The sequence below is a fragment of the Myotis yumanensis genome, unplaced genomic scaffold (assembly GCF_028538775.1).
Source record: "Myotis yumanensis isolate MYYU_CA2020_CCGP unplaced genomic scaffold, mMyoYum1.0.hap1 SCAF_3, whole genome shotgun sequence".
Taxonomy (NCBI): domain Eukaryota; kingdom Metazoa; phylum Chordata; class Mammalia; order Chiroptera; family Vespertilionidae; genus Myotis; species Myotis yumanensis.
In genome coordinates, this window is record NW_027223754.1 from 147117780 (window position 1) to 147145414 (window position 27635).

Below are 27635 nucleotides of genomic sequence, written 5' to 3' on the forward strand. Positions count from 1 at the left end.
CTGTGTGTGTGTGTGTGTGTGTGTGTGTGTGTTGCATAGTGTCAAGTTGTGAGCACATGGTGGACACTCAATAAATACTTGACCAGCTTATTTAGGGTTTGCACCCACCACCCAGAACTTGGGCGAGGAAAGGGTCGTAGCAGAAGTGGCGTCAGTGGATAAGGAGCCTAAGAAAATCATGACAGGGCAGCGAGAGGCAAGGAAAGCGTGATGCCACTCCTCCCCTGTGGGCCCGTGTTAGCAAATGGCAAGGACCCTGACCCCATCACCACCCTCCTCTGCTGTTTAGAAACAGATAATCTGTATGAAGAACCTACTCTGGGCCAGACACAGAGCTAGCTCTGTGTGTGTGTTGATTCATCTGATCTCTACTATCACCACATGAAAGGTACTGTTATTGTGCCTATTCCACAGGCAGTGAAACTGAGGCTTCAGGAGTTATTCATCTGGCCACTAATCAGGCTGGAGTCAAGTGGTCTATCACCAGAGTTCATGCTCTAAAGAACACGGTCTTCTCAATACAGACACTCCTAATCAAATGTAAAACCAGAGGCCCTGGCCAGTGTTGCCCCGGTAGTTAGAGTGTCAGCCCGCACACCTAAGGGTTATGAGTTCAATTCCCAGTCAAGGGCACGTATCTGAGTTGTAGGATTGATCCCTGCCCTAATCAGGGCGCATGCAGGAGGCAACCAATCGATGTGTCTCTCTCACATCGATGTTTCTCTCTCTCTCCCTTTCACTCTCTTTAAAAAAAAAATCAAAGGAAAGAATATTCTTGAGTGAGGAATAAGTAAATAAATAAAGTTTTAAAAACTGACAAAACTGTAAGTTATTTCATTTTCCACAAATATCTTTAGAATCAAGAAACCAGCAGCAATGTTTTAGCTCAAGATTATGCTCAGTCCAGTGGTTCTCAACCTTCCTAATGCCGTGACCCTTTAATACAGTTCCTCATGTTGTGGTGACCCCCAATTCCACTGTTACAAATTGAACATAATTAAAGCATAGTGATTAATCACAAAACAATATGCAATTATATATGTGTTTTCTGATGGAAATTAGGCAACCCCTGTGAAAGGGTTGTTCGACCCCCAAAGGGGTCGTGACCCACAGGTTGAGAACCGCTGGCTTAGTTTTTCTACTGAATCAGTTTGAACCAGAAGTCAGACGGGTCAATGAACTCAAACAGCCTTTAACAAGCTCTTCTCACAGAACTACGTGTATTACCTCACTGCCTTTCGCAACACCACAGTAAAGAGCTGATCAGCCCCACGCTACGGCGGCAGAATTAAACGTGCGGCTGGTCGCTGACTCCTACCTCATTTTGCCATCCAACCCCAAAAAGCCAAGTCCTGGGTAAACCCCAGAATATGAGATGCTTAAGCTCAACTATTGGAGTGGAATTAAATGAAATCTGGAGTTGATGCTTCATGGGCCTAATGTGTCTCTAAGCCCCTCCTATGAAGTCACTGTGAATAGGAGTCACCTCACATGTTTTTGAAGGAAACAAAATCTGTTTTGAAGGTGCACTAGTCTATTTTCCAGAATCAGCCTTCCGCCACACACACACACACACACACACACACACACACTTCCTCTCTTTCACTGCACCTCCAGTGTTTTGTGCTGTCCCCGACATACCTAGCCTCCCTCCCTCCAAGCAGCTCTCCACCTGGACATGTCCCACTGTGTCCGGCTGGCACAGCTCCCCTTGCCTCCAGCAGGTAACTGCTGGCTAACCCAGGGCCTTAGAGAGGACTTTGGCCCGCTCCTGCTGCGCACACAGCCGCCCTGAACTCTGCCACACAGGAAATAAAGGTGTAAGGGCAATCTCAGGAACCTCCACCAACAGGACTGCCCCAGCCAGCATACCCAGCAGGTTCACACAGAAACGTGAGAAAGCCCTGAGCAGCATATCCCAGTGCTCATCCACGGGCGCATGCCTCCCAGCAGGAGTTCCCGGCCAAATAAGTTCGAAGAGCACGACATTTGCCTTCCTAGTTGCACGTTAGCACAGCGAAGGCTCTGAAAAGCACTGCAGTGAAGGGGATCATTTAATTTTAATCTAGTGAGCCATAAGCTCATTTATTGATCATGGAACTTTTATCCTCCACCCCCACCCTCCACATGGGACCAGTTTTCCATAGAGCATTTAGGGGCTCTATTTTACAGAGCCAATAATTCCATTTTTTAATACGTTTGAGATTTGAAGATCTGCCTATGAGGTTCAAACTGCTCTTGTAACATTTGCAGCCTAGCAGTCTCTTAGGTCCCTTAAAGAGTTGTCACAGACATTTTTTAAAAGCACAACTTACAGGCAATATAATAGAGGAGAAGTCATCAGGATTTGTAGGAAAACTGGTGTGGATACCAGCTTTGCTACTTACTAGCTATGCGCCTACGCAAGAAAACCTGCATCCCAGGGCTCTTGGGAGGAATGAAACTAACCTGAGAAAAGAGCCTGGTGTTTAGAATACTCCACACTTGGAGAATTTGAATAGGCCGTACAGGTGTAATGCTCATTGAATCAGGCCAACCACACCGTGGTCATAAACTGGGCCTGTTTCCACTTGTTCTCGCTCACAGTTTTATTGCAACCCCACTTCATCGCCGGGCAGTTTTTATCGAGCAATGACCGGTTATCTGATCATAGGCCTTTTCTTTAATGGGCGTGAACGCTGACGATCATTGCCAACTATGTGTGGCTCAGATCCATCCTGAGTCACACCTTTTGGCAGAATACTTCAGACACACTTAATATATTTCCCTATAAGGCTCACCATCCTCCAAAATATCACTTAAAACATCAATTAATCTAAAAGCTGCCTGCAGAAGAAAGGATGTGTGTTCTAGAGCCAGGCACATTTTAGTCCCAGCTTTGCCACTTGTTTACCTATGGAGAGTCACTTAACCTCTTTGAACCTCAGCCTCCTCATCTGTAAAATATGGACAAGAGTGTGCCTACTTGGCAGAGTTTGTTAAAAGAGTGAGAGGTGTAAAATCAAATATGTAATTAAATAAGTTAATACGTCAGGTGCAAAGAACACTCCGCAGCACTTGTAAGTGCTCAACAATATCAACTCCCTCCTCTAGTTCATTTACACACCCCACCCACCCCCAAAGGAAGAGAGTGAAGCTGGTGGGCAAACCAATGGCGATAGCCTACAGGGAGATATCACTGGCCCTGCAGGAAGGATCATTATTATCTTGGGGACAAATATTATATGGCAGATTTCAGAACTCCCAGGTGAAATGACAGCTCTTCAAATAAGATTTTTTTGTTCACTTTTCCCCCAAAACAGCTTAAGTTCTCTCTACTAGTTATAAAAGTGATTGAGATGATCAAACAGAACCCTGGTGGACTCAGCTGCACCTTCTCTTAAGAAATCACGTAGGAGAGAGAGTGACTAGAAAACTTATAGCAGATTGTTTCCAGGCCAGCGACGGTAAAGTTACATCCACTGCCCACCCTCCCCACAGGAATTCACGCCTGCTGCTTGAGTGGAGTGAGAGGAATGTGAGGGCAGGCATAGGGCAACTAGTGTCTGGGTTCAGCTCACACAGTGCCTGGAGCAGAACAGCAGGCTCAAAGTGTGGGCTCAGACATTAGGCAAGTTACCAGTTGTGTGTGTGTGTGTGTGTGTGTGTGTGTGTAACTAGCTTGCAAAATGTTGAGCTTCCCTTCTTCCCACGGTCATTCAGTAAGGATGTTTTTATTGGCAAAGAACAACACCCAGGTACTAGAAATATCTGAAAACAGGTTTCCCCATTACTATTGACATTCAGGTCTGGTTTCACTGCCTATCTTTCATGGGGTGGAAAAAGGAGGGAATTTACAAGGGTATTAATAACAAAATGGAGATGACACAGGAGGGTCAGTAAGCTTGAAGACAGATCAATAGAAATTATCCAATATAAACAACAGAGAGAAAAAAGATTGAAAAAAAACAAATGAGATTCAGGGGACTGTGTACAGTACTGAAAGCCTAACATTAGTATCTCTGCAGTCCTAAGAAGAGGAAAGAAAGGCGTTGGCACACAAGAATAAATGTAAAGAAATAATAGCTGAAAACTTCCCAGATGTAATGAAAACAAATTTACAGATTCAAAAAGTTGAGCAAACCCCAATCAATGTAATCTGCAAGAAAGGATTTATATGCTGAAAACTATAAAACACTGATGAAAGAAATCAAAGAAGGTCTAAATAAATGGAGAGATATACCATGTTCATGGATTAGAAAACTCAATTTTGCTAAGATGCTAGTTTTCCTCCAAAGCATTGCTAGGTTTCATACAATCATAACAAAAATCTCAGTAGGACTATATAGATATTAACAAACCAATTCTAATATTTATGTGGGAATCAAAGGAACTAGATATCCAAAACAATTTTGACAAAGAAGAGCAATTTGAAGGACATGCACTACATGCTTTTAAGAATTATGATAAAAATGGAGTAATTGAGATAGTGTGGCATTGGCAAAATGGTAGGCACATAGATCAATGGAACAGTGGAGGGTCTACATCGAGACCCAAACAAATATAGGTGACTGATCTTTTTACAACAGCTTAAAGCAATTCAATGGAGAAAAGTTATTCAACAAATGATTCTGGAATAATTAGATATTCATAAATAAGGAAATAAATCTCAACCTCTATCCCAAATATTATACAAAATTAATTCAAAATGGGTCACAGATCTAAATAGAACTTTTGTAAGAAAACAGTAGAAAATTTTTGAGAACTTAAATTAAGCAATATCTATATTTATTAGATATAAAGTACAAACCATATAAGAAAGTATGATAAATTGGACATCACTAAAATTTAAAACTTGGATATCACCAAAATTTAAAACTTTTACTCTGCGAAAAACACTATGAAGAAAATAAAAACATAAGCTATGACCTAGAAGAAAATATTCACAAATCACATAGCCAACAAAGCTCTTACATCCATAACATTTAAAGAGTTCTCTAAACTCAAATATAAAAACAACCCCATTTTTTAAAAATATTTTTATTGATTTCAGAGAGAAAGGGAGAGGGAGAGAGAAACATCAATGATCAGAGAGAATCACTGATCAGCTGCCTCCTGCATGCCCCACACTGGGGATCAAGCCCACAACTTGGGCGTGTGCCCTGACCAGGAATTGAACCATGACTTCCTGGTTCATAGGTCGACGCTCAACCACTGAGCCATGCCAGTTGGGCCCCAATTTTTTTAAATGGGCAAAAAATTTAAAGAGATATTTTACCAAAGAAAATGTATGAGTAGCAAACATGTACATGAAATGATACTCAACATCATTAGTCCTTAGGAAAATACAAAATAAAACATGATGAGATACCACTATAAACATATTAGAATGGCCATAATAAAAATTTTATTTAACTGATAATACCAAGAACCAGTGATAAAGAGAAGCAATTGGGTGTTTTATACATTGCTAGTAGTAATGCAAAGTGAATGGCCACTCTAAAAATTTGGCAATTTTTATAAAGTTAAGTGTACACTTACAATATGATTCAGCAGTCTTTATCTTAAGTATTAACCTAGAGAAATTAAAACACTTAATCACACAAACACCTGTCCATAAATATTTATAGAAACTCTTCATAATTGCCAAAAACTGAAAATAATCCAAATGTTCTGGAATGGGTGACTAGATAAACAATCTGTCTTATAACCATGCAACAGTCTTCCTCAGCAACAAAGAGAAATGAATTATTGATCAAAGACTTATTATGCTTAGTGAAAGAAACCACATTCAAAAATGTTAAATACAATATGGTTTCATTTATGTGACAATTCAAAAAAAGCAAAACTGGCTGGTGAGGCTCAGTTAGCTGGTGAGAAAAATTGCTGGTTTAGTTCCTGGTCAGGGCACATGCCCGGGTTGCAGGCTCAATCCCTGGATCCCTGGATCATGCAGGAGGCAGATGATTGATGTTTCTCTCTCTTCTCTCTCTCTCTCTCTCTCTCTCTCTCTCTCTCTCTCTCTCTTCCTCTCCAAAAATCAGTTAAAAATATTTGGAAAAAACCCAGAACTATAGAGACAGAGAACAGATCAGTGATCACTAAGGGCTCAGGGTGGGTGGGAGGTTTTAACACAAAGGGGAAGCATAAGAGAATGTTTCATGTGAGGATACTGTGTGTGCTGATCATGGTAGTAATTATAAGACTATCCATTTGTCAAAACTCACAAAACTATATACAAGGAAAATAATTGACTTTTTCTGCATATAAATTAAAAATAAAAAAGAAAGCTGGAGTGACTATATTAATATCAAAAAATAAGAACAAAAATCAATGAAAAACAAACAAGAATATAAATTTAATCAAAAGCTGTTTCTTCAAATGGTTAAAACTCTTGCCAGATTAATGAAGGAAAAAAAGATACCAGTTACTACTATCAAAAGGATCATCACTATAGATTTTACAGACATTAAAAGTATAACAAAGAAATACAATGAACAACTTTAGGCCAGTGAATTTGACAACTTTGATAAAATGAACAAATTCATTGGAAGACATAAGCTGCCTCAGCTGATAACTACGGTAGATAACCCGAAAAGCCCCAAATCAACTAAAGAAATTAAATTGGAAGTTTTCCTCTAAAGAAAACTCCAGGCCTACCTGGCTTCAGTCGTGAAATCTGCCAAAGATTTATAGAAGAAATAATACCACCTCTATCCAAGCTCTTCTAGAAAACAAAGTGGAGGGAACACTTCCCAGACCATTTAGCTACTTCATACATTTTAAAACATCAGATGGAGAGCAGTGCGCTCTTTACTTACAAGGCCCCCAGATCGAAATCATTGCCCAAGAACTCCTCCAGCAGACTTGTATCCAGGGCCAGGTTTCCCAGGGTGTCATTGGCCCCCTGAGCTGCAAAGACAAATTGAAAATGTTGAGATTCATGAAGATTTCATCATGGCTAACAGCTAAACACATTGATATGCTTGCACCCAAGAATTTCAAAGCAACTAAATGGCATAATGCATTTATTTTCCATTCAAATATTTTCTTCAGAAATCTCTTTAGATGTCACCTTTTCCCAGCAGCCTTCCCTGACTGCCCAAGGCTGGTTTGGTGCCCTTATTTAAGTGTTTCCTTTAACACCATGTGCTTTGCCTCATACACTATTATAATCATTTGCTTTTGTGTTTGTTTATTTATCTAAAGTTTTTAAGGTTAGGGACTGTGTCTTTCTTACTGTAGCCGCAAGATTCTATAGTGTATACTTTTTTATTGGATAGACTAGAGGCCTGGTGCATGAAATTCATGCACTGTGGCGTGGGGGTCCCTCAGCCCAGCCTGCCCCCTCTCACAGTCCGGGAGCCCTCAGGGGATGTCCTACTGACAGCCGTGGAGGCTCAGAGCAGGCGTCCCGTGTGTGTGTGTGTGTGTGTGTGTGTGTGCGCGCGCGCCGTGCGCGCACCGGCTGGGGGCCTGCCCCTAGCTGCGCTGTAGAGGCTCAGAGCAGGCGCCCCTCTATATTGATCTCTCAGGCTCCAGGCTGCACCTGCGTGTTGTTCTCTCAGGCTCAGGGCCACACCTGGCCCCTCCTCCTGAGCTGGTCATGACCGTTACGAAGTCCTGACCTCATTTGCATTATATATATATATATATATATATATATATATATATATATATATAGTTGGACAAATTTTTCCAATTGAGACCAACAAGAAGTTCCATATCTTGCTTCACACTTTGTTAGACTTCCCAAAATGTAACACATTATTTCTGTCCTTTTTCTCAATTTAAATAAATGAAAATAAGCTCATCAGTTTACTCTGTTTATAATAAAAATGTTAAAATTGTAAAAGAATATAAAGTATAGGAATATACTATAGAGAAGACAAAACAATCTTAATTTGCAGATAACATGACTCCATACCAAGCAAACTCAAGAGAAACAACTGACAATTAGAAATAATCAGGAAATTTAAGAGTCGTTGGTTGAAATTAAATATAAAAACTAACTACTTTATTATACATAAAAAATCCCAGTCAACCACTTCAATAAATACCATGAAAAAAAGAGAATTCCATTCAAAATAATAAAAAGCATAAATTATCTAAACGTATATTTGGGAACTTTTTTTAAAAGTGTAAGGAAACTCTATGAAGGGTCATAAGAGATTTGAACAAGTGTAAAGACATACTTTGTTCTTTGACTAAAAGACTCAATATCGAAAACTTCTACTGTATATTATTTAGGACAACTACCAAACCGATACGTTCATTTTCTGAGAACTTTCCCCTTATATTTGTATCATGTAACTTCTACAGGTGCCTGAATCAGGGAGAACCAATCTGTTGGTTGGCCAGTTGCCAATTCAATGATTTCTCCCAAGAATTCAAACTGATAGACTTTAAAGCTGATGGTTGGGATTAAGTCATAGCTAAGGCAGAGCACTAGAGGGTAGTCTAAATATTTCTGCCATGTGTACCTAGGTCCTTCTTGATTTTTAACCCTTACTGAGCCTGGTTGCTCCACTTTTGCTTTCATTACATGACAAACTCTTTATATACCCAATATACTCTTTTGAATTGGTTATTATGTTACCTGAAATCAAATAATCCCCAAGTGAAAGTGTTCTGAAATTCTTCTGAAAAAATAAATACCCAAAATTCGCCAGAAAAATTGTGGAAAGGGGTGGGGATAAACGAGTATCGAGAAACACACAAATGGACACATCAAAGAAACACAAACAAGTCCAGGGCATTTCAAGAAACATTACACATAAATGAAATATATAAGGACGTTTAACACATGATAAACATATTCTTTCATACCAGTGAGAAAAGACTGATTATTCAATAAAAGTTGTGCAAAAAATTGGTTAGACATTTGGGAAAGAAAAGAAAGAAAAAAAAAACTGAAACATTTTCCTGCTTCAACACCAAAATACCAGGTAGATCAAATACTTCAACATGAATAAAGGAAATCATAGAAAGAAAACATGAGTGAGTATTCTTATGGCCTTGAGATAAAGAAAACTTTTCCAAGCATGGCATGAAAACCACAACTATAAAGAAAGAGACTGCCAGAGCCGGTTTGGCTCAGTGGATAGAGCGTCGGCCTGCGGACTCAGGGGTCCCAGGTTCGATTCCGGTCAAGGGCATGTACCTTGGTTGCGGGCACATCCCCAGTGGGGGGCGTGCAGGAAGCAGCTGATCGATGTTTCTCTCTCATCGATGTTTCTAACTCTCTATCCCTCTCCTTCCTCTCTGTAAAAAATCAATAAAATATATTAAAAAAAAAAAAAGAAAAGAGACTGATAAATTTCACCTCATACAATTTTTAAGGGGGGAAAGGATTTTTTAACATTTTATTTTTAAATAATTTTTAACCTAAAGAGAAGTCACAAGAGGACTTATACCCTTCACTCAAATTCACCAATTATTAACATTAGGGGGGGACTTCCAGGTGCAGTTTAAATATGTAATACTTCAATTCTCTATCCCCCACACCAAAATCCCTCCCATAATTTAGTGCCTTGTGTTCCCAGGGCATTCAGATCACTGCACTAGTTACAGGAAGGCCCTTTTATGTTTAGCTTTTGGCTTGCTATCTCATCCACACTCATTAAAATAAAATGTTTAAAATCCTGAACACCTCCCAAATGGGAAATTTTTATGGGTACCAGAGACAAGTAGAAGGAAGGAAGGAAGGGAAAAAAAGAGAAGGGAAGGAAAAGAGAAGAGAGGTCATCAACTCCATTCAGTGGCATGAACTAAGAGGGAAATAGAAGATATTCCTAAAAGTTGGGATGGTCAAAAATGACATCATAGTGGAGTTTAATCTTAGGCTAGACTTTGAAGAAAGGATAGGATGGAGATGGGCAGGACAAGACTCATTCATTCTTTCATTGCTTCAACCAACATGTATTAGGCATCTACCATGTGCCACTGGACATGATTCTGAGGACACAGCAGTGGCGGGGGGCGGGGGGTTGGGGGGTGGGGCAGAGACAAGCTCCCTTAGGGGCTTGAATTCTAAGGGAGGAAAAGATGGCAACAGCGGGGTCTGGGGAGGATATTCATGGCTATGAAAAACAATAAACAGGATTTATTGGTGAAAATAAAATGGAGTGGTATGAGAGAGTGGGGGCAGAGCTCTTTTTGATGTGGAGGCCTTGCTCAGAGAGCAGTCAGCCATGTAACTACAGAGGAATGGCAAGGGCAAGAGCCTGGGGCTGGACGGTGCTCAGCATGTTTGAGAAGCCAATCATTCCAGCTTGGCCAGAGCACGGGAGCGTAGGGAGGTGGGGAGCAGAGGCTCAGAGCAACGGGAAGCCTGTGGAAAGTGACATGATGTGCTTTACATTGTTAAAGTGTTACTCTGGTGGCTTTGTGGGAAGGACTCTAAGGGGACAAGAACAGAAGAAGGGAGATGAAATCGGACACAATCGCTGTTTCCAGGGACATTCAGTAATGAGTTCTTACCCTGAGCCAAGCGAACGGATAAGCACTTCACCTGTATTTCCTCGTTAATCCTCACAGCAGCCCTAGGAGGTGGGCGTCAGAAATCCCCAGTTTACAGAGAAGGTAACTTCCAGGGTCGCACAGCTAGTAAATGACACCCAGGGCAGCCAACCAGGCCGGCCTTCATTCCTGAGCCCACCCTCACCACAGCCTCCATCACCACCACCCCTCCCCCAACTGTGCCAACCAACGGCAGAGAAGCAACTGCTTCTAGCACTTCACTGGGCTTTGGTCAAGCCGATTGCTAAGAGAAGCAGATGGAGGGAAGGATCTGTTTAGTTTCCCACTGAAATCCCTGCTGGTGTCCCATCTGCCTTATGCAGCACCCTTCCCCAACACACACACACTCACACACACACACACACACACACACTCACACACACACACACACACGCACACACACACACAATTTCCCAGGAACAAATAGGAGGTGGCCCATAGATGAGTGATGTGCTACTTGCTTTATATCACTACCTTCCCCACCGCCACCCCCGGGGTAGAAATAGGAGATGGTCCACAGCTCCCAGGACCTGCCCTGTGTGGCTTGTCCAAACCCCTTAATGAAGGAGGAAAGATGATCCCTGCGGTAGCCAGCGTTTACTGGGACTCCAACAGCACATCTGTGCTTTCCAGACCCAAAGGAAATTACTCAACAAGATAAATCCATAGTGTCAGATGAAATTGTTTCCAGGAGGCTTCTACACACACCGGGCCACTCTCTAATGGCTCTTAAAATAAATCCCATGCTTTGAAAAATAATCACTTTGCTCTAAATGTCTTAAACACTGGCTTATGACACCCAAACCTGCAAAGAGGGGGTCATTGGGCATCCCACCCCGCCAGGAGGCTCTGTTTCCAACCTCAATTGTTCCCTTTTCTACATTATGTTTGTACCTGGTGGGGGGGGGGGGGAGGGGGGGGGAGGGTGCTGTCACAGTCCCGCTCACAAAAGGAGAGGCTGCCAGGCCTCCTGGGAGTACCGGAGAACGGACTCTTTATTGCTCTCAGAAAGCAAAGCCCTTCTGCACCCCAGCTCTCTGCCTCCTCTTCCAGACACAGTGACAGACAAGAAAAAAGCACATGGTTATGAGAGTCAATCCACCAGGGAGTGAGTGCCACAGACAAATCCACGCTGCATTCAGGGGACCGACTAACAGACCTACATATGCCTTTGGGGAAACTGCACAGCCTTTCCTTACTCCCTGCTTCTCGCACACCCGCCTGCCCATCCACACACCCTGGTCCTATGTGAAGACCCTTCTTGTTTTCATCTGACGGGGTCCCTTCCCACATCACTGTCCCCAACCCAAATGCTCCTGTTCCTTCTATATCTACTCTGACACCCTTTTCCCACAACAATGCTGCCCAGAGCACTCAGACAACAGACACATTGACAAAATTAGGCAACCACGAGGATCACCGTAAGGTTGCCCTTTGGATTTAAACATAAAGATGGTTTCCCTCTGCTATGCCAGTGTTCATGAAAAATGGGAGCAGAAGTGCTAATGCGTACTCCAAAGGAGGAGGAGGATGGGTGGGGAAGAGGAGATGGGGGAGAGAAAAGCTAATGTTGGTGTTTAGAGCCATAGCCAGTTCAGAGTTAGATGACACCAAAGATGACATTTCCTCAGAGACATTTCCAATCTTTAATTAATTGTTTTACTCATTTATTCAACATTTACTTAGCATCCACTGTGTGTCCAGAAATAAAATCAGGGATGAGTTCACAGTCCAGAGAGAGGGACGAGAAAATCAGCTCACAGCGCAGGGTGTTCAGTGTTAGGGTGGATGTAGACATGGGTACCAATTAGGATGGCTGGGGTGAGTCAAGGATTTCTTGCAGGTGACATGTGAGAGGAATTTTTAAGGGTAAGTAGGGGGGCATTCTAGGAACAGAAAGGAAATTGTTCAAATGAATTTAACTGTCAGCAGCAGGATTCCCATGGAAATGTGTCCGTGGTGGGGCCAGAGCTGGAGGGCAGGTGAAGAGCACGGCAGACTGAGAGCAGCCCCTGCACGGACCCCCTGCCCGCTGCATGCACGTTTAGTTCAACCACCGCAGCAGTTACGGGGTGTGTGTCTGTCTCTCTACTGAACTCTAAGCCTCTTTAGGGTAGAAATTGCCTCATTTTGTACAGATCCTAAACACCTAGAAAAAGGCTTATAACATGGTGATTATTCAATAAATATTGAATTTGTTGGGTGAGTAATAATATCTAAATGAGTAAATGTGAATGGTGGGACATGTAGCTAGAGAAACTGGTAGATAACAGATCATGAAGATTCATAGGTATCAAGGTAAGGAATTTATCTTAAAATTTACTAAGATATTAGAAATTCTTCATCAAAGAAGTGACACTATCATATATTTTATTGATTTATTTGGAGAGAGAGAGAGATTTATTGTTGTACTTATTTATGCACTTATTGGTTGATTCTTGTATGTGCCCTGACCAGGATCAAATCCACAACCTTGGCGTATAGCAGTGATGGCGAACCTATGACACACGTGTCAGAGGTGACACATGAACTCATTTTTTTGGTTGATTTTTCTTTGTTAAATGGCATTTAAATATATAAAATAAATATAAAAAATATAAATTTTTGTTTTACTATGGTTGCAAATATCAAAAAATTTCTATATGTGACATGGCACCAGAGTTAAGTTAGGGTTTTTCAAAATGCTGACATGCCGAGCTCAAAAGGTTCGCCATCACTGGCATATAGGAAGACACTCTAACCCAGGGGTGGGCAAACTTTTTGACTCGAGGGCCGCAATGGGTTCTTAAACTGGACTGGAGGGCCGGAACAAAAGCATGGATGGAGTGTTTGTGTGAATTAATATAAATTCAAAGTAAACATCATTACATAAAAGGGTACGGTCTTTTTTTTTTTTTTTTAGTTTTATTCATTTCAAACGGGCCGGATCCGGCCCGCGGGCCGTAGTTTGCCCATGGCTGCACCCATCGAGTGGTCTGGCCAGGCCAGGTTTATATTTTTGAAAGGTCTTTCTGCTGCTGTTAGGAGTGAAACTTGGCAAGACTAGAGCAAAGAGTCTAGTCAAGAACACTGCCAACATTAGCCTTCCCTCATTAAATCACCCAACACACAATCAAAGGGCACCTGCTATGGACCACGCACAGTGCTACAGACACAAAGACAAAGGAGCCTTAGTAGGTAAGGTCCTGGTTCTGCAATCAGCCCTGGGGTCAAAACTGGCTGCACCCTGGGGTAAATTACCTAGCTTCTCTGTGTCTCTGTTTCCTTATCTATAAAATAGTGAGAATAAGAGCATCTACCTCACAGCGTGGAAAGATTAAATGAGAGGATGCCTATAAGGTGCTATAAGGTGCATACTTCCCAGCTCAACAAATACTACATTTTGTCATTACCATCAGTTGCTGTGCTCAAGAAATTCAGAGCTCAGTGAGAAAACTGATGTAAAAACATATCATGGCAATTCTATGTGAGAACAGAGTTGAACACAGGACATTATGGGACACCTAAATGACTCAGCAGGAGCAAAAGGGTGCCAGGAAAAGCTTCTAGGAACAAGGGTCTACGAGGCTACCAGTGGTCAGCAAACTGCGGCTCGCGAGCCACATGCGGCTCTCTGGCCCCTTGAGTGTGGCTCTTCCTAAGCCTTAGGAATACCCTAATTAAGTTAATAACAATGTACCTACCTATATAGTTTAAGTTTTAAAAATTTGGCTCTCAAAAGAAATTTCACTCGTTGTACTGTTGATATTTGCCTCTGTTGACTAATGAGTTTGCCGACCTCTGGAGACCATTAGCAGGAGCAGATCCTGAGGCCTGGAAAGTCAAGAACCTGATCTGGTGCAGTGGAGGTGGGGTCAGGAGCGTGGAAGGATGTGCAGTGGCGTGCTGGAGTCAGCATGTGCAAGCTTGTGCACGTCTCTTCCCAACTCCACGGTTAGTATCTTCTTGTTCGCAGTTTGACACTAGCCACACTAGGAGCATTTACATCATGGAAGCGGCAAACACTTCAAGTTGGGGGATTTTTCCCCCTAAGAGCTGGTTGTTAAACATTTACCAGCACACCACTGGGGGCGAGTAGTATTTGAGAGGAGAGCCCCACTGGACTTTGTGATGGATGAGAAGGCAACTAAGCTATTCCTCATCCCTGTTGTGGTGGCTGGGTCCTGCTGGTGCCTTGAGATAGGAAATATGAGCGGTGCGGGTGAGGAGCCTGGGAAGGAGCTGGAGGCATTCACCTGCTCAGGCTCATGTCATGTCGATCTGGCTTCCATGCTCTTGGAGACAGACAGGAGCAGCAGGGCACTGTTCTCAAGAAACTTCACCTGATGACCTGGAATTCTGGAGGCTCCCAGTCCTCCTCACACAGGTCAGGCTGTCCTACATTGACCCAGGAAGAACCTAATCAGTTCTTTCAAGCAGAGTTAACATGATTCATTGTTGGAAACAGCGACTAAATTAAAAGACTGTCTCTGGACTTTAAGGTGAAATGAATCACTTGAAATTCATGTGCCCGATAATCCAAAGATAAAATGAAAATTAACCTTTATTTCACTTGAGTAAATAAAGAGTTCAAGCACGTTGTGTAACAGAATGGCAACACCCACGTGGGCTTTCTATAACTGTCACAGATGCAAAATTCTAGAAAGGATTGCTACAAACCTGACTGCTGGCCTCTACGAACATCAGAAGACAGTCGGCCCGGCTGGTATGGCTCAGCGGTTGAGCGTTGACCCGGGAAACAGGAGGTCCCGGGTTCGATTCCAGTCGGGGGCACATGCCCGGGTTGCAGGCTCGATCCCCAGTGGGGGGTGTGCAGAAGGCAGCCAATTGATGGTTCTCTCTCATCCTTGATGTTTCTGTCTCTGTCTCCCTTCCTCTCTCTCTAAAAATCAGTAAAAACATTTAAAAAAAAAAAAAGAAGACAGTCAGGGAGCCTGCATGCGCCCACAAAGAACTGGCCCTGTGGGTGGACTTCGTGTCCTGTTCAGCTGCCTGACTGGCAGATTAGGACACTCTCCACGGAAATGTGTACCTTCACTTCAGCTACATACTTAACAAAATTGTTAATTCACTCATTCAACCTTCAATAAATATCTAATGAAGTGTGTGTGCGAGGCACGGGGGATACAACAGTGAGCAGCACTCGGGCTTACCCTCCAGGCGGGGGAGGAGCACAGAAAGGAAACCGGCGGCACCAACATGATGTGATATGTCAAGGGGGCTTCCAGTCCTATTTAGCGGGGAGGAGAGGCAGTTAAGGGTGGCTGTGTTTGTTGCTAAGAGGGAGAAAGGTGGAGAAAATTACATTAGAATTGACTCCTGGGTGAACAACTGTACCCCAACATGTTAACTTGGAGAACATCCTAAAATTAATGTAAAATGACTCTGCTGTCATCCTTCCCAATAATGTTATTTGTGGTTTGGATAAGTGCAGAGAAAGCAGACTGGCCAAGTGTGCAGATGGCCTGGAGGTGGGCAAGGTGGAATATAATGTGCAAGAGTCAGGTCTCATCTGGGCTGACGAGATTGATGGCTGACTGGCAAGATGAAATTTGGTGAGTTACGCATTCAGCTTTACATCAACTTTTTAAATTATGTAAGTATGAGATAGGGAAACTTACCAGTGAATAGGTGATAGGGGAGTATTGGGAAGAAAATAAATTACTGCAGGGTTATAATAATAAAATCACTGAGTACAGAACTAGGATGTTGAGGTCCCTATTCCTCTATGCACAGGCCCAGTCCTGGTGACATGGGCCACATACCTTCACAGGAATGATGACAAATACTAGGGTGTCAGAGGAGAGCCAACAGAGTGTGAAAGAATCACAGACAAGCCAGGAGAGATGGTCAATGGAGAATAATAATAATATTTGGTAAATTTGTTGAGCACTTTTTATATGCTGATACTGTGCTAAGACTTTTATAGTCACTTTCCCATTTACTCCTCACAGTAATTTTATTCTATCAGATAGGAACCCCATTTTACTATCCCCATTTTTCAGAAGAGCAAATCGTCGTAGCAAGCGTAAATGCCTGCTCAAGTTTCAATTGTAGGGGCTCAGGTGTTTTCTACTATAACATATCTGTTACTGAACAACCTTGCTTTCTGCAAAATCATGTGAAGTAATGAAAGAAAGGTTTGGGCAAACCACTTAAAAACTAATAAAAACTGCCCTAACCGGTTTGGCTCAGTGGATAGAGCATCGGCTTGGGGACTGAAGGGTCCCAGGTTCGATTCCAGTCAAGGGCATGTACCTTGGTTGCGGGCACATCCCCAGTAGGAGGCGTGCAGGAGGCAGCTGATCAATGTTTCTCTTTCATCGATGTTTCTAACTCTATCCCTCTCCCTTCCTCTCTGTAAAAAAATAATAAAATATATTTTTTAAAAAACTAATAAAAACAATAACATTTCTAATAAAAATGTAAAAAGCATCAAATTATTATTAGTATCACTAAGTACTTTATAAAAAAATAAGAATTTGCTTTATAAAAGGATGTTGGAAGTGGTTGTAAAGAAGAGTTACCGCTGCTGAAATGTAAGGGAAAGAGAGTGGAGGAAATTGAGATTATGATAACTGGCTTAAATCAATTACGTGAGAGCTACCCTTCCTGGGCTCAAGGACTCTCCTCTCTCTGAACACATTACATCCATTTTCTCCTCAATAATGTATACTCACCCGGCCAGAGTGGCTCAGTGGTTGAGCATTAACCTAGGAACCAGGAGGTCAAGGTTCGATTCCTGGTCAGGTTGCGGGCTTGATCTCCAGTGTAGGGCATGCAGGAGGCAGCCAATCAATGATTCTCTCTCATTGATGTTTCTATCTCTCTCTCCCTCTCCCTTCCTCTCTGATACCAATAAAATTATTTTTAAAAGCATATACTAACGTTAATACAGGAAAGAAGAAAACACTAAAAAGAAATAAAACACAAATGCATGTTAACCATAGAAGATAAATTAGGGAAAGAAGCTGACAAAAAGAAATTTAATTGTAACACATCAAGGGATCTGATTGATTTATGTTCAAGAGTTTGAAGAAGTATTATTCTGGTTTGGTCTATTAGAAAGTCTAATTTTGCCAAAGGCCAAAAAGGAGGAGGAAGAGGAAGAAGAAGGAAGGAGGAGGAGAAAGAGGAAGACTGTTCCAAAGGAAAAATAGCTAAAGAGGGGGAACCCACCTACAGGCTTTACAGGGGGTTGGGCTCATCTGGAATATACAGTGCTGGATATTAAATCAAGGCCCTCATGGGCAGAGCCTGCATGGCACAACTTCAGAAAAAATGTAACAAAGAAGCTCCCACCCTGCATCTTTCAGGGATGCCCATCCTGCCTCAGCAATACCTCCTGAGTAGGCAGGGGAGTGAAACCCACATGCCTGGGTTGCAGGCTCCATCCCCAGTAGAGGGCGTGCAGGAGGCAGCCAATCAATGATTCTCATCACTGATGTTTCTATCTCTCTCTCCCTCTCCCTTCCTCTCTGAAATCAATAAAGAGTATATTTTTAAAAAATGAGTAAGAGACCTTCCTGTCCTTGAGGAGTCCACAATCTAATTAGGAAAGAGGATCAGAGTGATTATTTCCATCCAATATGACTAGAACCATGACAGAGATAAGCACAGGATAGCACTGGGCCCCAGGGGAGGGTACCTCGCACAGACAGGAAAAGGTAATTAGAAAGACTCTCCTAGAGTACATGCCCTTGACCAGAATCGAACCTGGGACCCTTCAGACCGCAGGCTGGTGCTCTATCCACTGAGCCAAACCAGTCAGAGTTCTTTTCCTCTTTCTTTTTCCCTAGTGGTTCTCAACCTTCCTAATGCCGCGACCCTTTAATACAGTTCCTCATGTTGTGGTGACCCCCAATTTCATTGTTACAAATTGAACATAATTAAAGCATAGTGATTAATCAAAAAAACAATATGTAATTATATATGTGTTTTCCGATGGTCTTAGGCGACCCCTGTGAAAGGGTCGCAACCCACAGGTTGAGAACCACTGCAAGAAGGAAAGGAGAAAGGCAGCGGGGTTTGAATTCGTACCAAAAGGAGGAAAAAAGAACTCTACTTGGACACAGAGCAGTCCAAGTAAGACCCCAGAGGCTTGAAATAGTGTACAAGTTGGGGAATTATGATGTGTTCCAACTGTAAAGTGAAAGAAAGGATAGAAGGAGATAAGGTTGGTGAAAGGGGTCCCAGGCTGTCCTCACATGGAAGTCATTACAAAGCCTCTCTTTCCCACACTCCCTCCTCACTCTCTTTCTCCCTTTCTCCCTTTCACCAGGTTCATCTATTTGCTTTAAAATAACCCCTCAATTGAAAATTGAAAACAATTCTTTTTGAGGTTGTTTTATCTTCCTTTTAAACAGCCCTGACTGGTTTGGCTCAGTGGATAGAGCGCCAGCCTGTGGACTGAAGGGTCCCAGGTTTGATTCTGGTCAAGGGCATGTACTCTAGGAGAGTCTTTCTGAGGAGAGGAGGGGAGGGGAGAGGAGGAGCATTGGTGGCTGAGTATGAGTTTTTGTGTCCCCTCCCTGCCCCCCAACATTTCCATAAACAGCCAGCAAAAGGAGGGAGAACCAAGTCCTGAGCACGGTTCACAGCCCTGAGGTCCTCAGCACCGTGAAAGGTCAATTCACATTTTCACACAGAGGCCTGCTTCTCCCAGGGGGAGGGCAGGGGAGAAAGATTTCTGTGTTTGTCTTATGTTCATGAAGATAAAAAGAGAATATTATAGTTCTTCAAATGCTTTAGGCACACTTCTTGAGATGTGTGAATTATAGACTTTAAAGTGCCTCTCTTCTGATCAGTTGGAATCAGCCTAGTCATGCTAACAGCTAGATCTTATTCTTTTATATTCACGCACAAAATTGTCCCAAAGGACATTTACTCTCAGCAGAAGAGCCTTTGACTAGCTGTTATTATGTAGAATTTATAAGAAACTAGAGGCCTGGTGCACAAAATTCTTGTACGGGTAAGGTCCCTAGGCCTGGCTGGCCATCAGGGCCGATCGGGGCCTTCTGGCTGCCAGCTGGGGCCTTCCTTCCCCAGCTGCTGGCTGCAGGCCAGGGCCTTCCTTCATTCCGCACTACCCCCTTGTGGTCAGCGTGCATCATAGTGAGTGGTCGAACTCCCGAGGGGATAATTTGCATATTAGCCTTTTATTATATAGGAACATTTGTCAGTGTCCTTGTGCCTCTTCCTGCATTTAAAATATGTTATGTGACTTCATAGATTTGTTTCAAAGCTTTCCTAACCCAACAAGGGGAGAGAAAAAGGATCATTGTCTTTGTTGTTTGCATCTATAGAGTCCCACCGCACAGGCAGAATGCATATGAGGACCAGGGGAGTCAAATTCCAACCAAGAAACTCTCTGACCTCAGAAAGGTGCCTCACACCTTTTCCAGAAATCTGCCTCCAGAACTGCTGTTCTGATTTCTGTTATCATAGCTTGTTATACCTGTTCTTGAATCGAGCATAATAGAATCATAAGTAGATGCGCTTTAGTATATTTCAGAAACTATTTTGTAAAATTGTAAACATAAAAATTTTAAAATTCATCCATGGCGTTATGTTACCAATCAGTAGTTTATTTTTTATAGTTGAATATTTTATTGTATGAATATGCATAATTTGTTCATTTTTTTCTTAATGAAAATTTGGGTTGTTTTAGTTTGGGGCTAGCTTCTTTTTTTTTTAATTCTCACCCGAGGATATTTTTTTCCATTGTTTTTTTAGAGAGGAGGTGTCGGGGAGAGAAATAAACATCAATGTGAGTGAGATACATTGACTGGTTGCCTCCCACATGTGCCCCAATTAGCCAGGGATCAAATCTGCAACCGAGGTACATGCTTTGATGGGGAATTGAACTTGCAATCCTTCAGTCCCAGGGGCAATGCTCTAACCACAGAGCAAACCAGCCAGGTCAGTTTTGGGCTATCTTGAGTAAAGCTGATTAAACATTTAAAAAAAGATAATCTGATTTTTAAAAATATATATATATTATTGATTTTTTACAGAGAGGAAGGGAGAGGGAGAGTTAGAAACATCAATCAGCTGCCTCCTGCACACCCCCTACTGAGGATGTGCCCACAACCAAGGTACATGCCCTTGACCGGAATTGAACCCAGGCCCCTTCAGTCCGCAGGCCAATGCTCTATCCACTAAGCCTAACCAGCCAGGGCAAAGATAATCTGCTTTTGCACTGTTTTAATATGCATGAATAGAGAAAGAGCTGTGCAAAAAAAAAAAAAAAAAAAGGTTTCCATCATGTTTTTAAGAGCTTTTAAAACTATAAGCTGTATTAGTATACTTTACAGGAGTCTAAATAATAATATATTCTTTCTATTCTTTTTTTAATTTCAGCCCTTACTTACTGATTATCCACGGACAAAAAACAACAACAACAACAACAAAGAACAACACAGCAGTAATTGAGAGCTTTGATACTTGTGGAGAAAAAAGGGGGTTCTATGGAAAGTAACTTCACAGGGTGATCTGGGCAGGTCCTGGTGGGTAGTCCTGCCCCAGGCATACAACTTCTTTACTAAAAAGCTTATCTTTGCCTTAAACAACACCTGTCCATTGTTTCTGTGCACCTTGGAAATAAGTCATAACCACCCACAGGAAGGCAAATAATCTCGTTAACTATCCTGTAATCCAATCCGACCTTGCTTTCTCCCACCTCTACGTAATCTTCCTTGACTTCCCTCCTTAATTCCAAATGCACAAAAGAAGCTGTAAAACTGTTCATCTCTGGAGCATTAGAGATCTGGCTCCCCAGAGTCTGTCATCAGTTTGGCTCAAATAAACTCATAAAAATTCTCGGCAGTTTTGGACATTCTTACATCAACACACCTTCCAAAGAAGTGAAGAATTTAGTTCAGTTATGTGTCGCAAAGCCAGTTCCCCACCCCTGCCAGTGTATGGTTGCATGACCTGTTTGAGGCCAGTAGTTATGAAGGTCCTCACGTAATATTTCTCATCTGTATGTTGCATCACCCCAGCCTTTCCCAAAAGACCATTAAGAGATCAAAGGACCAGTTCCCTTACAGTGAGAGCAGCACAGAATATAAGCCCTGTTCCTGAATAGCCTAGAGCAATATGACAAGGTACCCTTTCAGCTTTGATTCTACCCCCAAACAAGGAATGCCACTAACCCTGGAAACATGGTATTAAGTTTCCCTGTCTGTCTTTTCTTGATTTCAGGACTAACATGGAAAAGCTGAAACTTTTTTCCCCTGCAATAAATGGAAATGCTCAGTACTTTGTCCTTTGTTGCTTGGCAACTAAAGGCTATAAATGGATTTTATGATTATAAAGACTCTGGAATGACTGTGAACATGTAGAAGTTGTAATAACTCCCTGGAGTCAAGAGTGTTTCTTTGAGAAAGAAATGTGTTGAGTTATATGATGTCCCCCAAAATATATACAACATTGGCTGCCATTATTAATCCCAACGGATTAAATCTGAAAAGAAAGAAACACCAATTGAGTGGTCAGCTGTTAAAGTGAGTACTGTATACATTATTTTGGGACACACTGTATATGTAACTTGTACTCGTTCTTGTTTCAGAATAAAGCAAGCAATTTGGTTCCTTCATACTTGCAAATGTTATACTAAAGATCAATAACTACCATTTCTGCATTTTACCATTAATCCTCACACACCTAAGAGGTAGGCATTACTATCCCTACTTTACAGATGGAGAAAACGGGAACTTTTATAATTGACCCAATGCTGAAAAATGAAGAAACGGAGAAACCAGGATCCAAACCCAGGTCTGCCTGATCCAAGACCGAGGCCATCAAACACACACCATAGAGATTCCTTGGAAGCATATTTCTCAGCTCCTGATATTTGAGGATGTTGATCAGTTTAATCCTATGGGAGTGACAGTATTTTCAACTATCAAAGTATATGAGGTTCTTCTTAAAACACACTAGTTTCCATTGCTGTGTATGGCAATTGTTTCTTATACCGCTAATCAAATATCAGGGTACAATATTGCTGGGCTTTTTGTCCTGAGTCTGGTTACCAAAAAGGACAAGGTTGAGAGTTATTTTCGACTACACTTCCAAGTAAACCCAGCTGCCTCAGTTCCCGCTATGAATTTGTGTTATGCACCAACCAGATCTTTGCATTCTTATTAGTAGCCTTATCTTTGAGTTTCTGTAGCTGCTTGCTCCATGAACATAAACCATTGTCGTTAAACCACGAACACCTCATCTTACGGTGCTAGAGCTGGGCCTTGACAAAAAATGCCAGATGGTACCAACTGCTAGCAGTCCAGGATAATTTCATCTACAGAATGGAATTACATGCAAATTCTCGCTCTCTCTCTCTCTCTCTCTCTCTCACACACACACACACACACACACACACACACACACACACAGCCCTGGTTATTTTAAGAGGAGCCCTAAGTTCCAGTTATTCTACAGATGTTCCCTTGCAACCTGTTTAGAAGACCCTGCACAGTGTCCAGGAGCACAGGCCTTTGGAGAAAGACTTTTGTCCAACTCCAAGCTCTGAAGCACAATAGCTGTGCTACCTCGGACAAGGTACAAACCTTCTCTGAATTTCTCTTTCTTCACCTCTAAAATGGTGATAATATTATCTGCCTGTTCATTTTGTTGTGCAAATTAAGAATTAATACAGCTAAAGGTCTTAATACAATGTCCTACAAAAAGTCAAGTGTTCTTTAAACGGTAGTGGTTTTCTTACTGATGGTTGCTTCAGGGAGTTCCTTTAAAAGAATAAACATTTGTCTTTACTATAGAACACTGACAATGCCACTTCATTGGGCAATAACTGTATGTTAGCAAATTCTTTGTGGTCAAGAATCTTATTCATTAAACATGTATATATCATCTTATTTAACTCACATTCCTCTCCTATTAAGTTTACCTACTTCATTTGATAGACAGGAAACAGTCTCAGAGGGGCAAGTCATTTACCAAAGCAGTATCTTAAATCCTCAGGAGAGGTGGGGTTTGAACCCAGGGTAAGCTGTGCTCTAACTACTGTTGAGAGTTAATACTGTCTACTGCACCTGTGAGCACACCCACCCAGCTGCTTCCATTCCTTCTAGAGCAGCGGTTCTCAACCTGTGGGTCGAGACCCCTTTGGGGGTCGAACGACCCTTTCACAGGGGCCGCCTAAGACCATCGGAAAACACACATATAATTACATATTGTTTACAGTAACAAAATTACAGTTATGAAGTAACAACGAAAATAATTTTATGGTTGGGGGTCACCACAACATGAGGAACTGTGTTAAAGGGTCGCGGCATTAGGAAGGTTGAGAACCACTGCTCTAGAGATTTTTGCCTTGCACCACGCAGTGCTCTGACAAAGCCTGTGCTCCAACGCCATGTCACTCATCACCACCCGTGCAGGCTGGAGTCAGGAGCTCAGGGTTAAGGTGTGTGGCTTGTAATAGTGCCCGATTTCCAGAACTGATGTGGGTGTCCCATCAAATACAGCTGAGAAAGACGCTGTGATCAGACAATCTCCGTGATCATCCCTCCAACCTTGGCTGGTGTCCTGGTGCCTGGACCTCTACGTTTGCTCAGGACTAGAGCTTCCACTCCTGTTTGACTCCTAACATCTCCTGGTGACTCACAAGCTTTGATGCTGATTCTCAGGTCATAACCCGGTTTGAGTTGCAGCCTGAACCTCTCAGTTATGGACTTGGATTTTGAATTCCTCCGCCCTCAGTTAGCATCTCTGCCATGTGTCCTACTGTGCACACCACCTCCATTGTTTATTCCTTTCCTGCTGATAAAGGAACAGACGTACCACTCTTAGGGGAAGATCACGACTATGGGTCCCAGATCCAAAAGTGATCTACATAAAAAACATTGCTGAGGAGCTGACTTACTCCTGAGTTGATTCTGATAGTAAAATATCTATAAGAGAAGGAGCACAAACATTTTATAATGCCAATAAGGCCCCTGTTTGGTGGTCAGGAATCTTATTCATTTAACATGTATTCAAGTTAGTTAGTTAGTTAGTTAGTTAGTAACTCTACATTCAGACCCTAACTAAGCCTGCAAAGATGATGAAAGTCAGGTACTTACCTAGCTGGAATTAATTGTCTTCTGTGGGAGACAGATATGTAAACACATAAATTGAAGTTCGATGTGAAGGGTGAACATCAAAGGTATGGACGAAGTGTTATAGAAGCATGGAGAATTTTGCTTCTAACTTTGCCCACGGAAGTTTGCTAGATGAAGTAGGAAAGTGCATGGGCAAAAGGCACAGTCAAAGACCCAATGTTATGAAAGGGCAGGATATATTCAAGGGACCATGAAAAGTGTACCTGGGGGATAGATAATAATAATGTCTATGATGATAATAACAGACACATAGTAATTGAGGTGTATCCTGAACCTTATGCATATTGAATAATTTAACCTTCACCTTAGCCCAGTTAGATAGATACTGATATTAACCCAATTTTATAGATAAAGAACTGAGGTACAGAGAGATTAAGTAACTTGCCCAAGATCACAGCTATCAAGGGGCAGAGTCAAGATTAGAACTCTGGCCCTGGAACATGCTGTGAACCAGTTACATCAAACTGCCTCTAGCAGATGTGATTATGGGGCAGTCCCCGGAGATAAGGATGCCTGGAATGTTACATTGGGACCATCATGCTAAGCTCAGGCAATGGAGAGTCAACAGAAATGTTTAAACAATGGCATCCTTCTGAGCCAAAAGTGAATGGAGGGTGATTAGCACAGGAGAGAACTTAGGAGGCTCTAGCAAGAGATGACCTTTCAGATAAAGGGCAGGTTACAACTGAAAGACATTTCTGAGGTTGAAGCAACAGACTGCAGCAATGATTAGCTATGAGTATAAGAGGAGTTGTCAAGAGTGACACCCTCCTTTCTAATTCGGGAGGTTTGTTGGAGAGTGAAGAGAATACAGGAGGAAGTGGAGAATAAAGGCAAGGAGGCGAAGGATAATGAGTTCCACTTTGAATGTGCTGATTTGGGGAAGCTGAGGAACACCCATACACATACTTAGTACTTCAAGCAGCTGTAAATATGGGTCTGGAATGTGACAATAGAGTTTGGGATATGCTGGTCCATGGGAATAAATGAAACCATTCAGGACAAGCTTAAGTGCTCAAATAAAAGAGTTTCTGAGATAGGACTCTCAGGTATCAGAGGAGGAAGGCGAACTCCTGAAGGAGCCTGAGAGGACACAGAGATGCTGAAGGGGACCCAAAGGGAAGATGCATGGAATCAAACAAGGGAGTGTTTCCATGAGTGAACAACGGGTGATGGTGACAAAGCCTAGAGAGAATGCCAGAAAGGTGAGAGGTTGAAGGTCTTTTGTTTTTTTACATTTTTCCCTCTTTTTTTCTTCTTCTTGATTTCAGAGAGAGAAAGAGAGAAGGAAAGAGAGATAGAAACATCAGTGATGAGAGAGAATCATCAATCAGGTGCTTCCTGCACATCCCCTACTAAGGATCAAGCTCCCAACCCAGGCATGTGTCCTGACCGGAATCGAACCATGATCTCCCAGTTCATGGGTTAATGCTCAACCACTGAGCCACACTGGCTAGGCAATGGGATGAAGATTTTTAATGTGATCAAGCAATTAGGAAAAAATTCATAAGAGTAAGTCAAGGCAGAAGCCAAATCAAATTGAACCAACATTCACCAATATTGATGCCAATACCTAGTAGGCATCATCTCTAATTCCTCAGCCTTGCTCACTCCCATATTCCATTCATCTGCAAGTCTTGCTTGTATTGCTTAAAACTCTCCACTGGTTTCCTGTCATACTAGGAATAAAAATCCAAATTCTGACATCACTCCCACCACTTTCACTCAATACTGTCCCCTGCTCCTGCCATTGCCCCCTAACCCTACTCCACCCTTGCCTGGCCTCTCCAAGCTCAGGTGTTCCCATTGTCTGGAATGCTCTTCCAATGGATGATGGATCATGACTGATGGGTACCTTGCTCCCAGTCATTATTCAGGCCTCAGTGTGAATGTCTCCTTCTCAGAAGCCTTTCACGATTGCCTTACCTTAGTAACCCACTCTTCCTCCCTTCATCAGTCTCCACCAGTATTTGGTTTTATTTTCTTCATAATTAATGACTATCTAAAATCAACATATTTACTTGCTTATCTCTTTGTTGTCTTCTTCCTTTAGCTTCCTCCTTCCAAAGGAGCTGCTTTGGGGTAAAGACTCTACTTGGTCACCACTGAATCTCTGCCCATTGGAGCAGCATCTGGCTCATTTCAACTGGCTGATGGAATAAGGAAAGGAATAAAGGATGACCTCACAGCCACTTACTACCTGGATGACCCTGAAGTAAGTTATTTAACCTCTGTTGGCCTTGTGTTTCTCTCAGGAATATAAAAAACCTTCACAAGCCCTAACCAGTTTGGTTCAGTGGATAGAGCATTGGCCTGCAGACTCAAGGGTCCCAGGTTTGATTCCAGTCAAGGGCATGTACCTTGGTTTCGGGCACATCCCCAGTAGGGAGTGTGCAGGAGGCAGCTGATCGATGTTTCTCTCTCATCAATGTTTTTAACTCTCTATCCCTCTTCATTGCTCTCTGTAAAAAATCAATAAAATATAATTTTAAAAAAATCCTTCACAAGGCTGCTTTGATGCTAAACAAAGGAAATTATAATAAAGTAACAATGAGAATAATAATAACTAACACTTATTGAGCTTTCTGTGCCAGGCATAGCGCTTTACAACCACTCAATGAGAAAATAAAATTATCCCCATTTTAAAAATAAGAAAGCTAAGACCTGCAGAGATTTACTTATCCATCATCCCAGAGGTAGTAAAAAGCAGAGCCAGGATTCACACACATGACTATGATTCTATACCTAGCACATCGTAGATCCTCAATAAATAACAATTATTATCATTAATTAGGTTCTAGAACAAGGGTTAGCAAATATTTTTTCATAAAGAGCTAGATAACAAATATTTTCGATTTTGAGGGCCATATGGTTTCTGTTGCTACCACTCAGCTCTGCCATCATAGCATCAAAGCAGCCATAGGTAATCTGTTAATGAATGAGTGCATTCCAATAAAACTTTGTTTACAAAATCATGCTGCAGGCCAGATTTTGCCATTGTTATCAATGAAT

At 42.1% G+C, this 27635-nt stretch overlaps 1 protein-coding gene across 1 annotated transcript in view; it reads right to left on the bottom strand.

Moving 5' to 3' along the window:
- MYRFL (myelin regulatory factor like) overlaps positions 1-27635 on the bottom strand; it is a 106891-nt gene that overhangs the window by 73437 nt on the left and 5819 nt on the right. Inside the window, exon 2 of the mRNA XM_070409744.1 lies at positions 6801-6891. Coding sequence (XP_070265845.1) covers positions 6801-6891 — 91 coding nt within the window. The remainder of the gene's footprint in view (positions 1-6800; positions 6892-27635) is intronic.